Below are 16002 nucleotides of genomic sequence, written 5' to 3' on the forward strand. Positions count from 1 at the left end.
AAATCACAGAAGTTACAGAGTTACTTTGGTGAAAAAACAAACAAAAAAAAAAAGCATGTCAATGTAATTTTGAAATTCTGGGTGAACTATGACTTTACCTATTCATGGACTGCATGTTTCCTCACGATGTTGTTTTGAACTGATACCCGACTGAGCATTCTAACGCATCGACAATGAGCACTGATGAAGATTTCATCTAAAGTGTGTTTTTACAGTGGCTTGGAAACACGATGACATTTCAATAGGAGGCAAATACTTAAGTAAGAAAATCTTTCCTCATTATTTCGATGTCACCAGATTGACTTTCTTAACGTTAACTAGCTCGCTAAGATTGAGGGGAGCCCACCGTAATTTTTAGCTAGCTGGCGTTAGCTTTGCTAGCTATTTTTTTTGACAAACTTTGCTAGCTATTGACAACATTGCCATCTGTCTTAAGTAAATTTGACGACAATGATAATGCTTGGTAAAGTTGTTTCCTTCTAAATATTTGACTACTTTAGCAATTACATTGTATTTCCAGGCACTATAGTGTAATTTAAACGAAGCATTTATTTGGCCTCTGTCCACAATGACTAGGCTTATCACCACTTTAGGGCACCACGATGGCGCCGACGATAGAGGACGGCTTGAGAAAGTTCATAACAATGGCACGACGCGACCGCGTTACGGAGGTGCAACCTATGAATATCAGCGTCTGTAAGTTACCATAACAACACTACAGCACTGTTATGAGCTCATGCACAGAACGGCTGACTGGATCACCCTAGCAACAGGCATTTAAGTGTGACATCATTAGTGCTGCCTACTGCACACGCTCAGAGCGCCACATTCACAGCGTGAGACAGAGCTTACCTGGAGCTCCTAATGCAGCAGAGGGGAGAGAGAGAAATACAGAGTTACAGAGAGAGAGAGATGGGGGAAGAGAGAGAGAAGAAGAAAACATTACAGAAACAGCGTGTTAGGGACAGAGAGAGCTAGAGAGAAGACAGGCATACACAAAAGAGAAAGGAAGAGAGAAAGGGAGAATACTGTATATACATTTGTAAAAGCAAATATGTACATGAGTGACGTCAGTGTGGGAGTGGCCTGGTGCTGTCTTTGGTAACAGTCTAAGTGGGTGTGGCCTGTCTCCTTAGTAACAGTATGGGAGGATGTGGCCTGTGTCCATGGTTACCCTTAGCGTGGGTGTGTCTCTGTCTCCATGGTAACTGTCTCACCTCTCCGTCCTCCAGCTCTACATCCAGGAAGTCAAAGTCTCGGAACACTCTGAACTGCTGCTCCGACGCCGTGTCATCCAGCGTGTCTTCTCTGGTTCCTCCCTCCTCCGAAGACACGCCGCTCCCCTGAACCTCCATCATCATGTCCAGGTCCCCACAGGACGAGAATATCACCTGTAGGGACAGGTAACCACGACGACAGGTTTATAACAGTGTCATAACAGTCTGCACCTCCATCAGCTCCAGACCACCTGTAGGGACAGGTAACCATAACGACAGGTTTATAACAGTGTCATAACAGTCTGTAGGGACAGGTAACCATGACGACAGGTTTATAACAGTGTCGTAACAGTCTGTAGGGACAGGTAACCATAACGACAGGTTTATAACAGTGTCATAACAGTCTGTAGGGACAGGTAACCATAACGACAGGTTTATAACAGTGTCATAACAGTCTGTAGGGACAGGTAACCATAACGACAGGTTTATAACAGTGTCATAACAGTCTGCACCTCCATCAGCTCCAGACCACCAGTAGGGACAGGTAACCATGACGACAGGTTTATAACAGTGTCATAACAGTCTGTAGGGACAGGTAACCATGACGACAGGTTTATAACAGTGTCATAACAGTCTGCACCTCCATCAGCCCCAGACCACCTGTAGGGACAGGTAACCATGACGACAGGTTTATAACAGTGTCATAACAGTCTGCGCCTCCATCAGCTCCAGACCACCTGTAGGGACAGGTAACCATGACGACAGGTTTATAACAGTGTAAGGAAGAGGCGACAGTGTGTTGACTCACCGAGGGGTTTTTGGTGAGGCCAACCTCTTGTCCACACAGAGACAGAACGTTCACCAGCTTCTCTCTAGTTCTCTTCTGCAGGAGGGAGAGGAGGAGGAAGTGTTATTGAACATATGAACTGTAGCTTTAACGTTTCTATATTATGGATCATCTTCTCCAACTAAACCCTCTAGCATAGTTACAGTACCACAATGAAACAACCTTCAACAAACCACTTCACAACCAAACAACTGAACACATCTCTCTTGCAACAACAAAAAATCTCAATGAGACAAACCAACAACAACAACAAAAAACTATGTCTCTCTTTGACCAAATACCGTGGTTAAACTAACAGAAGGAAACAACCGTGTTACCTAACTAACTGACTGACTGGTATATTACCTGTGAGGACTGAGGTCTCCTCCAGCTGACAGGCACTAGGACGGTGTTGGAGTTAGAACCAGAGGAGGTGGAGGAGGTGCTACGGGTCACAGCCCTGGCCTTCCCCTCTCTACCCCCTGACCCCTGCAGCTCATCAAACCTCCGCCCGATCACTGGAGTCTAGGAGAGAGAGAGAGAGAGGGAGAGAGAGTGGGAGAGAGAGAGTGGGAGAGAGAGAGAGACAGAAAGAACGAGAAAGAGAGAGAGAGAGAGAGAGAGAGAGAGAGAGAGAGAGAAAGAGAGGGAATCAAATAAACAGATAAACAAACAGCTATTAATACTATAATATTTTAACACTAACCATCCAATCTTTACTTAGTAACATATCTCTATAAACATGAATACTATTAGAGAGAGAGAGAGAGAGAGAGAGAGAGAGAGAGAGAGAGAGAGAGAGAGAGAGAGAGAGATAGAGAAGAAGGAGAGAGAGAGAGAGAGAGATATGTCAGTAGTTCAAGGTAAGACAGACTATGCGTGTCTGTGTTCGATGGCTCTCCCACCTCTGATATGTCAAAGGTGAAGTCCAGTGTCTTGCCGGGCAGGGCCTTGGCTGATCCGTCCCAGATCCTACTGACCTCCAGGTTAGAGAGGTCACCGTGGGCGTGGCTATAAGCTGGGTGGACCAGACTGGCTGACCGAGACACCACCAGCTTCAGAATGTTTAACGCATCCTTCCAGTGGACCGTCTGATGGGACAGAGAGAGAGAGAGAGGGTTACACACACACACACACACACGCACGCAGCCAAATTTAGGATATTGCAGTATATGGGGTAGATATTATGGGGTATTGGGGCAGAAATATGCAGTATTGGGGCAGGTATTGCAGTACTGGGGCAGGTATTGCAGTATTAGGGCAGGCATTACAGTATTGGAGTAGATATTGCAGTATATGGGGCAGATATTGCAGTATTGGGGCAGGTATTGCAGTATTGGGGCAGGTATTGCAGTATATGGGGTAGATATTGCAGTATTGGGGTAGATATTGCAGTATTGGGGCAGGTATTGCAGTATTGGGGTAGATATTGCAGTATTGGGGCAGGTATTGCAGTATATGGGGTAGATATTACAGTATTGGGGCAGATATACGCAGTATTGGGGCAGGTATTGCAGTATTGGGGCAGGTATTGCAGTATATGGGGCAGGTATTGCAGTATTGGGGCAGGTATTGCAGTATATGGGGTAGATATTGCAGTATTGGGGCAGGTATTGCAGTATTGGGGCAGGTATTGCAGTATATGGGGTATATATTGCAGTATTGGGGAGGGTATTGCAGTATTGGGGCAGGTATTGAGGTCGCTAGGTAGGTAGAGGACTGACCTGTACAAACTTCTCGATGGTCTTCAGGACGTCAGCGTTGAACTGTCTGACCTGGACAACCGTCATGTCCATGTGGCTCAACAGACAGTAGATGATCTGGAGCAATGACTGTTGCATGCTGGGTAGGCCCTTGTCCAGGAGCTACAGCAGAGAGAGTGGGGGAGGGAGAGGGGGAGAGAGTTGTAGACCAGATGATAAGTTGTAGACCATACTATTTACCAAGAGAGTTTTCATCTATAGTTTTCATTGCTGTCAACTTACCACCAAAAAAACTATGCTGGCACTAAGACTGTACTCAACGAGCTGAATAGGGCCATAAGTAAAGCTCATCCTAGTGATGTTAATGCAGGAAAACTGAAATCTGTCTTACCTCATTTCTACCAGCTTGTCACCTGTGCAACTAGAGGCGAAAAAAACTCTAGATCACCTCTACTCCAGACTCAGAGATGCATACAAAGCTCTCCCTCGCTCTCCATTTGGCATATGTGACACAACTATCCTCCTGATTGGAATATGTTCCGGGATTCATCCGATGGTATTGAGGAGTTTACCACCTCAGTCACCGGCTTCATTAATAAGTGCATTGACGACGTCGTCTCCACAGTGACAGTGCGTACATATCCCAACCAGAAGTCAACCAGTTTCCGCTTTCAAGGAGAAGAACACTAATCCGGATGCTTCTAAGAAATCCCACTACGCCGTCAGAAGAAACATAAAATAGGCAACGCATCAATACAGGACTAAGATCAAATCCTACTACACCGGCTCTGACGCTCGTCGCTACACCAGTGTAAATCCTACTACACCGGCTCTGACGCTCGCCGCTACACCGGTGTAAATCCTGCTACACCGGCAAACTATCACGGATTACAAACTAACACCCAACCGTGAGCTGCTCAGTGACACAAGCCTAACAGACTAGCTAAATGCCTTCTATGCTATGGGGCAAGCAACACTAAGCCATGAATGATAGCTCTAGTTGTTCCGGACGACTGTGTGATCACACTCTCTGTAATTGATGTGAGTAAGACCTTTAACCCCCTAGAGTCGATGTCCGTGACCCTGCTGAAATCTAATTAGCATAATAAAAAATCCCCATCAAAATGTGTCAGTCTTTTTTTTGCATGGTCTGCGTCTTCCGCATCTGCGGTGAAAGGTGGCAGAGCTAGAGCGGTGTTTGTCAGACCATGAGACATCCCGAAAATCAGTCTTCTCTCGAAAACGTCTGAACGGTTTGGCCTACAAAACTATTTGATCCATCTATGGAAAGATGAGACTCTCACAAACACAATGGTGTTCTCCGTTTTAAGACCCCCCCCACAAGTGTCACGAGACTCGTCTGGGGACAGCCGATCTGCCAACTTCTGTCTGTAGCATCAGAACAGTTTGGGCTACACACTAATATGACCCTTCTATGGAAAGGTGAGTCTCTCACGAACACATGCATGTCGGTTGTTGCTCTGGGATGCCCACAAGCCTCACAAAACTAGTCTGAAGGTAGCCAGTAGTTAACCAAATGAATTGAAGTATACATGGAGATTGTTTAGTGCTTAAAATAAGAGGTTAAATACAAAACAGTTTCCTGATCTTTCTAATATTATCTCTCAGATATATGACAGACACTTCAGAACAAACGTACTTTATATTTTTTTTAGGGGGGTACTATTCGTTTATTTATCAAGCTGTTGTTCAGTGCGTTTCTATGGGTTAATAGCATTAAGGCCAAATTCAATGTTTCATCAAATTAGTAATATTATTTTATACCTTAAGGGGTCCAAAAATTCTTAATCAAATAGCTAAATGATCCTTGGTATCGTAAAACAATTCCATATGTTAGCTTAGTATAAATAGTTAGTTCAATAGTTAGCCGAATAGCTACTTAGACTATCTGCATTGACAATTTTTGCAATAACTTTTTTTTTTTACTCATCACATACGCTGCTGTTACTGTTTATCATCTGTAACGTTATTCCTAGTTACATGCACTACATTACCAAAAGTATGTTAATTGTTCAGCAGTCTTATGGCTTGGGGGTAGAAGCTGTTGATGAGCCTTTTGGTCCTAGACTTGGTGCTCCGGTCTATGACAATTTTATCGGATTTCCTCTGACACCGCCTATTATATTGGTCCTGGGTGGCAGGAAGCTTGGCCCCAATGTACTGGGCCATTCGCACTAACCTCTGTAGCGCTGTTACGGTCAGATGCCGAGCAGTTGCCTCTGGAAGACGTTGCTTCCAGAGGTAGTTTGGAACTCGGTAGTGAGTGTTGCAACCGAGGACAGACAATTTTTATGTGCTACGCACTTCAGCACTCAGCGGCCCCGTTCTGTGAGCTTGCGTGTCCTACCACTTCGCGGCTGAGCCGTTGTTGCTCCTAGAAGTTTCCACTTCACAATAACAGCACTTACAGTTGACCGGGGCAGCTCTAGCAGGGCAGAAATTAAACAAACTGACTTGTTGAAAATGTGGCATCCTATAACGTTGCCACGTTGAAAGTCACTGAGCTCTTCAGTACGGGCCATTCTACTGCCAATGTTTGTCAATGGAGATTGCATGGCTGTGTGCTTGGAGTGTTTACATACATATTTACATCGAACGCCTGCCTATGGATTCAGTACGGGTACCCGTGTATATAGCCAAGTTATTACCTGGTACTTCCTGCATATAGTTATCATTGACTCAGTACTAGTACCCGTGTATACAGCCAAGTTATTACCTGGTACTTCCTGTATATAACCTAGTTATCAGTGACTCAGTACTGGTACCCCGTGTATATAGCCAAGTTATTACCTGGTACTTCCTGTATATAACCTAGTTATCATTGACTCAGTACTGGTACCCCGTGTAGAGAGCCAAGTTATTACCTGGTACTTCCTGTATATAGTTATCATTGACTCAGTACTGGTACCCCGTGTATATAGCCAAGTTATTACCTGGTACTTCCTGTATATAGTTATCATTGACTCAGTATTGGTACCCGTGTATATAGCCAAGTTATCGTTACTCATTGTGTATTTATTGTTACATGTTATTACTTTTCTATTATTTTTGTATTTAATTTTATTTTCTTTCTCTCTGCATTGTTGGGAAAGGCCCTGAGTAAGCATTTCCCTGTTAGTCTACACCTGTTGTTTATGAAGCATGTGACAAATACAATTAGATTTTGATTTGATATGGGTCATATATTCCGTTTTTAAAAAAGTAGATTATTTGTAGGACCTCAGACTGATAAAGGTATTTGTAACACTGGGTGGAAATGTGCATATTGGTGAATTTAAAGCCTTTTCCATGTACTCACATAGGTGGCCATGTTGAGTGTGATGCTCACCTCAGCCATGTAGGTGGCCATGTTGAGTGTGATGCTCACCTCAGCCACATAGGTGGCCATGTTGAGTGTGATGCTCACCTCAGGTATGTAGGTGGCCATGTTGAGTGTGATGCTCACCTCAGCCATGTAGGTGGCCATGTTGAGTGTGATGCTCACCTCAGCCACATAGGTGGCCATGTTGAGTGTGATGCTCACCTCAGCCACATAGGTGACCATGTTGAGTGTGATGCTCACCTCAGCCATGTAGGTGGCCATGTTGAGTGTGAGGCTCACCTCAGGTATGTAGGTGGCCATGTTGAGTGTGATGCTCACCTCAGGTATGTAGGTGGCCATGTTGAGTGTGATGCTCACCTCAGCCACATAGGTGGCCATGTTGAGTGTGATGCTCACCTCAGCCATGTAGGTGACCATGTTGAGTGTGATGCTCACCTCAGCCATGTAGGTGACCATGTTGAGTGTGATGCTCACCTCAGCCATGTAGGTGACCATGTTGAGTGTGATGCTCACCTCAGCCATGTAGGTGGCCATGTTGAGTGTGATGCTCACCTCAGCCACATAGGTGGCCATGTTGAGCGTGATGCTCACCTCAGCCATGTAGGTGACCATGTTGAGTGTGATGCTCACCTCAGGTATGTAGGTGGCCATGTTGAGTGTGATGCTCACCTCAGCCATGTAGGTGACCATGTTGAGTGTGATGCTCACCTCAGCCATGTAGGTGGCCATGTTGAGTGTGATGCTCACCTCAGCCATGTAGGTGGCCATGTTGAGTGTGATGCTCACCTCAGGTATGTAGGTGGCTATGTTGAGTGTGATGCTCACCTCAGGTATGTAGGTGGCCATGTTGAGTGTGATGCTCACCTCAGCCACATAGGTGGCCATGTTGAGTGTGATGCTCACCTCAGCCATGTAGGTGACCATGTTGAGTGTGATGCTCACCTCAGCCATGTAGGTGACCATGTTGAGTGTGATGCTCACCTCAGCCATGTAGGTGACCATGTTGAGCGTGATGTCAGCGAAGGCCTCGTGGAGATAGCGACACACGACGCTGACCCAGGAGAAGGGGTCCCGCGTGTACGACCTGTTCTTATACAGGGTCATCACGTGGGCCAGGTGAGACAGCTTGGTGTTCTTCTCCTCCAGACATACCTGGAGGGAGGGGGAGAGAAACAGGAAGCTACGGAACTGATGGAGTAGATGTAACTCTGTGGTAAACAACAGAGAAGCTGTACGGTCCAGTGGACAATGAAACAGACTCTTTAACTGTAACAGGAATAACACTATAAACGTAAGAACATTTGAAATGTATTTTGGTGTTTTACCTGTGCAATCCTCTCAGCGCTCTCCTTGCAGAACTGAGTGGGGTGGCCAAAGTGTTGCACCAGATGAGGCAAGAGACACAGCACATTCAGGGGAAAACCTAGAGAGAGAGAGAGAGAGAGAGAGAGAGGGGGATGAAGAGAAAGATAGGGGAGAGAGAGTGGTAGAGAAAGAGAGAGAGAGCGAGGGATAAAGAGAAAGATAGGAGAGAGAGCGAGAGAGAGTGGTAGAGAAAGAGAGAAATTCAATTCAAATTCAATGAACTTTTACTTCCTGGGAGGGAATTTCATGTGTGGTGATGAATGGTACACACAAGACACATAACAACACATGACACATGAAGGCTACAGTATTAAGGATTAGAAGTGTTCTATGCAAACCCAAGGTATATTAACATATATACAAACACATCCCAAGGTATATACACATATATACAAACACAAATTCAAACTTCAAGAGCTCATGAGTTTGATGGATGTTGGGCACAAAACCAGAAGCTGTTCTCTTAGATTTGAATAGGAGAGCTCTATACCTGCCCACAGAGGGTAGAGGGTTATACTGGTCTATACCTGGAGGGTAGAGGGTTATACTGGTCTATACCTGGAGGGTAGAGGGTTATACTGGTCTATACCTGGAGGGTAGAGGGTTATACTGGTCTATACCTGGAGGGTAGAGGGTTATACTGGTCTATACCTGGAGGGTAGAGGGTTATACTGGTCTATACCTGGAGGGTAGGGGGTTATACTGGTCTATACCTGGAGGGTAGAGGGTTATACTGGTCTATACCTGGAGGGTAGAGGGTTATACTGGTCTATACCTGGAGGGTAGAGGGTTATACTGGTCTATATCTGGAGGGTAGGGGGTTATACTGGTCTATATCTGGAGGGTAGAGGGTTATACTGGTCTATACCTGGAGGGTAGAGGGTTATACTGGTCTATACCTGGAGGGTAGAGGGTTATACTGGTCTATACATGGAGGGTAGAGGGTTATACTGGTCTATACCTGGAGGGTAGAGGGTTATACTGGTCTATACCTGGAGGGTAGGGGGTTATACTGGTCTATACCTGGAGGGTAGAGGGTTATACTGGTCTATACCTGGAAGGTAGAGGGTTATACTGGTCTATACCTGGAGGGTAGAGGGTTATACTGGTCTATACCTGGAGGGTAGAGGGTTATACTGGTCTATATCTGGAGGGTAGGGGGTTATACTGGTCTATACCTGGAGGGTAGAGGGTTATACTGGTCTATATCTGGAGGGTAGAGGGTTATACTGGTCTATACCTGGAGGGTAGAGGGTTATACTGGTCTATACCTGGAGGGTAGAGGGTTATACTGGTCTATACCTGGAGGGTAGAGGGTTATACTGGTCTATACCTGGAGGGTAGAGGGTTATACTGGTCTATATCTGGAGGGTAGGGGGCTATACTGGTCTATATCTGGAGGGTAGAGGGTTATACTGGTCTATACCTGGAGGGTAGGGGGCTATATCTGGAGGGTAGAGGGTTATACTGGTCTATACCTGGAGGGTAGAGGGTTATACTGGTCTATACCTGGAGGGTAGGGGGCTATATCTGGAGGGTAGAGGGTTATACTGGTCTATACCTGGAGGGTAGAGGGTTATACTGGTCTATATCTGGAGGGTAGAGGGTTATACTGGTCTATACCTGGAGGGTAGAGGGTTATACTGGTCTATACCTGGAGGGTAGAGGGTTATACTGGTCTATACCTGGAGGGTAGAGGGTTATACTGGTCTATACCTGGAGGGTAGAGGGTTATACTGGTCTATATCTGGAGGGTAGGGGGCTATACTGGTCTATATCTGGAGGGTAGAGGGTTATACTGGTCTATACCTGGAGGGTAGGGGGCTATATCTGGAGGGTAGAGGGTTATACTGGTCTATATCTGGAGGGTAGAGGGTTATACTGGTCTATATCTGGAGGGTAGAGGGTTATACTGGTCTATACCTGGAGGGTAGAGGGCTATATCTGGAGGGTAGAGGGTTATACTGGTCTATATCTGGAGGGTAGAGGGTTATACTGGTCTATATCTGGAGGGTAGAGGGTTATACTGGTCTATACCTGGAGGGTAGAGGGTTATACTGGTCTATACCTGGAGGGTAGGGGGCTATATCTGGAGGGTAGAGGGTTATACTGGTCTATACCTGGAGGGTAGAGGGTTATACTGGTCTATATCTGGAGGGTAGAGGGTTATACTGGTCTATATCTGGAGGGTAGAGGGTTATACTGGTCTATATCTGGAGGGTAGAGGGTTATACTGGTCTATACCTGGAAGGTAGAGGGTTATACTGGTCTATACCTGGAGGGTAGGGGGTTATACTGGTCTATATCTGGAGGGTAGAGGGTTATACTGGTCTATACCTGGAGGGTAGGGGGTTATACTGGTCTATACCTGGAGGGTAGATGGTTATACTGGTCTATATCTGGAGGGTAGAGGGTTATACTGGTATATACCTGGAGGGTAGGGGGATATACTGGTCTATACCTGGAGGGTAGATGGTTATACTGGTCTATACCTGGAGGGTAGAGGGTTATACTGGTCTATACCTGGAGGGTAGGGGGTTATACTGGTCTATACCTGGAGGGTAGGGGGTTATACTGGTCTATATCTGGAGGGTAGAGGGTTATACTGGTCTATACCTGGAGGGTAGAGGGTTATACTGGTCTATACCTGGAGGGTAGAGGGTTATACTGTTCTATATCTGGAGGGTAGAGGGTTATACTGGTCTATACCTGGAAGGTAGAGGGTTATACTGGTCTATACCTGGAGGGTAGATGGTTATACTGGTCTATATCTGGAGGGTAGAGGGTTATACTGGTCTATACCTGGAAGGTAGAGGGTTATACTGGTCTATACCTGGAAGGTAGAGGGTTATACTGGTCTATACCTGGAGGGTAGGGGGTTATACTGGTCTATATCTGGAGGGTAGAGGGTTATACTGGTCTATACCTGGAAGGTAGAGGGTTATACTGGTCTATACCTGGAGGGTAGGGGGTTATACTGGTCTATATCTGGAGGGTAGAGGGTTATACTGGTCTATACCTGGAAGGTAGAGGGTTATACTGGTCTATACCTGGAGGGTAGATGGTTATACTGGTCTATATCTGGAGGGTAGAGGGTTATACTGGTCTATACCTGGAGGGTAGGGGGTTATACTGGTCTATACCTGGAGGGTAGAGGGTTATACTGGTCTATATCTGGAGGGTAGAGGGTTATACTGGTCTATACCTGGAGGGTAGAGGGTTATACTGGTCTATACCTGGAGGGTAGAGGGTTATACTGGTCTATACCTGGAGGGTAGAGGGTTATACTGGTCTATATCTGGAGGGTAGGGGGCTATACTGGTCTATATCTGGAGGGTAGAGGGTTATACTGGTCTATACCTGGAGGGTAGGGGGCTATATCTGGAGGGTAGAGGGTTATACTGGTCTATATCTGGAGGGTAGAGGGTTATACTGGTCTATATCTGGAGGGTAGAGGGTTATACTGGTCTATACCTGGAGGGTAGAGGGCTATATCTGGAGGGTAGAGGGTTATACTGGTCTATATCTGGAGGGTAGAGGGTTATACTGGTCTATATCTGGAGGGTAGAGGGTTATACTGGTCTATACCTGGAGGGTAGAGGGTTATACTGGTCTATACCTGGAGGGTAGGGGGCTATATCTGGAGGGTAGAGGGTTATACTGGTCTATACCTGGAGGGTAGAGGGTTATACTGGTCTATATCTGGAGGGTAGAGGGTTATACTGGTCTATATCTGGAGGGTAGAGGGTTATACTGGTCTATATCTGGAGGGTAGAGGGTTATACTGGTCTATACCTGGAAGGTAGAGGGTTATACTGGTCTATACCTGGAGGGTAGGGGGTTATACTGGTCTATATCTGGAGGGTAGAGGGTTATACTGGTCTATACCTGGAGGGTAGGGGGTTATACTGGTCTATACCTGGAGGGTAGATGGTTATACTGGTCTATATCTGGAGGGTAGAGGGTTATACTGGTCTATACCTGGAGGGTAGGGGGATATACTGGTCTATACCTGGAGGGTAGATGGTTATACTGGTCTATACCTGGAGGGTAGAGGGTTATACTGGTCTATACCTGGAGGGTAGGGGGTTATACTGGTCTATACCTGGAGGGTAGGGGGTTATACTGGTCTATATCTGGAGGGTAGAGGGTTATACTGGTCTATACCTGGAGGGTAGAGGGTTATACTGGTCTATACCTGGAGGGTAGAGGGTTATACTGGTCTATATCTGGAGGGTAGAGGGTTATACTGGTCTATACCTGGAAGGTAGAGGGTTATACTGGTCTATACCTGGAGGGTAGATGGTCTATATCTGGAGGGTAGAGGGTTATACTGGTCTATACCTGGAAGGTAGAGGGTTATACTGGTCTATACCTGGAAGGTAGAGGGTTATACTGGTCTATACCTGGAGGGTAGGGGGTTATACTGGTCTATATCTGGAGGGTAGAGGGTTATACTGGTCTATACCTGGAAGGTAGAGGGTTATACTGGTCTATACCTGGAGGGTAGGGGGTTATACTGGTCTATATCTGGAGGGTAGAGGGTTATACTGGTCTATACCTGGAAGGTAGAGGGTTATACTGGTCTATACCTGGAGGGTAGATGGTTATACTGGTCTATATCTGGAGGGTAGAGGGTTATACTGGTCTATACCTGGAGGGTAGGGGGTTATACTGGTCTATACCTGGAGGGTAGAGGGTTATACTGGTCTATATCTGGAGGGTAGAGGGTTATACTGGTCTATACCTGGAGGGTAGAGGGTTATACTGGTCTATACCTGGAGGGTAGAGGGTTATACTGGTCTATACCTGGAGGGTAGAGGGTTATACTGGTCTATATCTGGAGGGTAGGGGGTTATACTGGTCTATACCTGGAGGGTAGAGGGTTATACTGGTCTATACCTGGAGGGTAGAGGGTTATACTGGTCTATACCTGGAGGGTAGATGGTTATACTGGTCTATATCTGGAGGGTAGAGGGTTATACTGGTCTATACCTGGAGGGTAGGGGGTTATACTGGTCTATACCTGGAGGGTAGGGGGTTATACTGGTCTATACCTGGAGGGTAGAGGGTTATACTGGTCTATATCTGGAGGGTAGAGGGTTATACTGGTCTATACCTGGAGGGTAGAGGGTTATACTGGTCTATACCTGGAGGGTAGAGGGTTATACTGGTCATTAAGTGTGTGTTATGTCAGATGCAATTTGTTCCCTCTTCTTCCTCCCTTGTTTTTTGTAAATGTCACTGAGGGTAAATGTCAAAGTGTTTAGCCTCCAGCTGTACATCCTACATGTATCTCTCTATATCTTTTACCCAATGGGATTGTTTCGTTATGGTCTAGTCCTTGATTAATCGATAGATTGATTGATTGACAGACTGACTAATCAATACGTACCTATAGCCTGTGATGTGTCGACCACGGGGACTCGTGAGACAGGTGTGAGCTGACAGAAGAGTTGCAGGGTGAGGTCAGAGGTCGTCTGGGAGGTGAAGCCCTTTAACAACAGCTGTTGTAGTCCAGAAAAACCACTCCATCTCAGCTGGGCCTGCAGCTTCTCCAAACGCTCACGGTTCTCCGCCCGGTCCAGGGGCACCTGGGAAATGGAGTTCCGGTTTAACTTTAGAGTTCTCTATGTATGTACAGGGGACATTCTTATCACATGTATTATCAACCTTTGGCAGTAACTTGTGGATAAAGCCATTGCATTATCATTACATTTCTATTACAAAACCCATAGCACCTTAGACAGCAGCTTGTTTACAGGTGTAGTGAAATATGACACTCAAATGTACAGTTTGATTTACCAATTATCATGTATTATACCATGTTTACACAACCCATCTTAGACAGTAGCTTGTGGACCATGTTACACGACCCACCTTAGACAGTAGCTTGTGGACCATGTTTACACGACCCACCTTAGACAGTAGCTTGTGGACCATGTTTACCCGACCCACCTTAGACAGTAGCTTGTGGACCATGTTTACACGACCCACCTTAGACAGTAGTTTGTGGACCATGTTTACACGACCCACCTTAGACAGTAGCTTGTGGACCATGTTTACACAACCCATCTTAGACAGTAGCTTGTGGACCATGTTTACACGACCCACCTTAGACAGTAGCTTGTGGACCATGTTTACACAACCCATCTTAGACAGTAGCTTGTGGACCATGTTTACACGACCCATCTTAGACAGTAGCTTGTGGACCATGTTTAAACGACCCACCTTAGACAGTAGCTTGTGGACCATGTTTACACAACCCATCTTAGACAGTAGCTTGTGGACCATGTTTAAACGACCCACCTTAGACAGTAGCTTGTGGACCATGTTTAACCGACCCACCTTAGACAGTAGCTTGTGGACCATGTTTACACGACCCACCTTAGACAGTAGCTTGTGGACCATGTTTACACGACCCACCTTAGACAGTAGCTTGTGGACCATGTTGACACGACCCATCTTAGACAGTAGCTTGTGGACCATGTTGACACGACCCACCTTAGACAGTAGCTTGTGGACCATGTTGACACGACCCACCTTAGACAGTAGCTTGTGGACCATGTTGACACGACCCACCTTAGACAGTAGCTTGTGGACCATGTTGACACGACCCATCTTAGACAGTAGCTTGTGGACCATGTTTACCCGACCCACCGTAGACAGTAGCTTGTGGACCATGTTTACACGACCCACCTTAGACAGTAGCTTGTGGACCATGTTTAAACGACCCACCTTAGACAGTAGCTTGTGGACCATGTTTACCCGACCCACCTTAGACAGTAGCTTGTGGACCATGTTTACACGACCCACCTTAGACAGTAGCTTGTGGACCATGTTTTCCCGACCCACCTTAGACAGTAGATTGTGGACCATGTTTACACGACCCACCTTAGACAGTAGCTTGTGGACCATGTTTTCCCGACCCACCTTAGACAGTAGCTTGTGGACCATGTTTACCCGACCCACCTTAGACAGTAGCTTGTGGACCATGTTTAAACGACCCACCTTAGACAGTAGCTTGTGGACCATGTTTACCCGACCCACCTTAGACAGTAGCTTGTGGACCATGTTTACACGACCCACCTTAGACAGTAGCTTGTGGACCATGTTTACACGACCCACCTTAGACAGTAGCTTGTGGACCATGTTTACCCGACCCATCTTAGACAGTAGCTTGTGGACCATGTTTACACGACCCACCTTAGACAGTAGCTTGTGGACCATGTTTTCCCGACCCACCTTAGACAGTAGATTGTGGACCATGTTTACACGACCCACCTTAGACAGTAGCTTGTGGACCATGTTTTCCCGACCCACCTTAGACAGTAGCTTGTGGACCATGTTTACCCAACCCATCTTAGACAGTAGCTTGTGGACCATGTTTACACGACCCACCTTAGACAGTAGCTTGTGGACCATGTTTACACGACCCACCTTAGACAGTAGCTTGTGGACCATGTTTACCCGACCCACCTTAGACAGTAGATTGTGGACCATGTTTTCCCGACCCACCTTAGACAGTAGCTTGTGGACCATGTTTAC

The 16002-nt window shown here is 46.2% G+C and overlaps 1 protein-coding gene across 9 annotated transcripts in view; it reads right to left on the reverse strand.

The window, feature by feature from the left end:
- Positions 1–16002, reverse strand: part of fryb (furry homolog b (Drosophila)) — a 247848-nt gene that overhangs the window by 19733 nt on the left and 212113 nt on the right. For 6 of the 9 annotated variants that reach the window (XM_036967913.1, XM_036967909.1, XM_036967910.1 and 3 more), the window contains exons 46-54: positions 13850–14048; positions 8415–8512; positions 8071–8241; positions 3768–3908; positions 2949–3134; positions 2410–2568; positions 2026–2100; positions 1218–1391; positions 853–861 (exon numbers count right to left, since the gene is read on the reverse strand). In XM_036967913.1, the coding sequence (XP_036823808.1) occupies positions 853–861; positions 1218–1391; positions 2026–2100; positions 2410–2568; positions 2949–3134; positions 3768–3908; positions 8071–8241; positions 8415–8512; positions 13850–14048 (1212 nt within the window). The remainder of the gene's footprint in view (positions 1–852; positions 862–1217; positions 1392–2025; positions 2101–2409; positions 2569–2948; positions 3135–3767; positions 3909–8070; positions 8242–8414; positions 8513–13849; positions 14049–16002) is intronic. The other 3 variants (XM_036967914.1, XM_036967911.1, XM_036967907.1) reach the window with 1 other exon arrangement.

This window comes from Oncorhynchus mykiss, chromosome Y (genome assembly GCF_013265735.2).
Source record: "Oncorhynchus mykiss isolate Arlee chromosome Y, USDA_OmykA_1.1, whole genome shotgun sequence".
Lineage (NCBI taxonomy): Eukaryota > Metazoa > Chordata > Actinopteri > Salmoniformes > Salmonidae > Oncorhynchus > Oncorhynchus mykiss.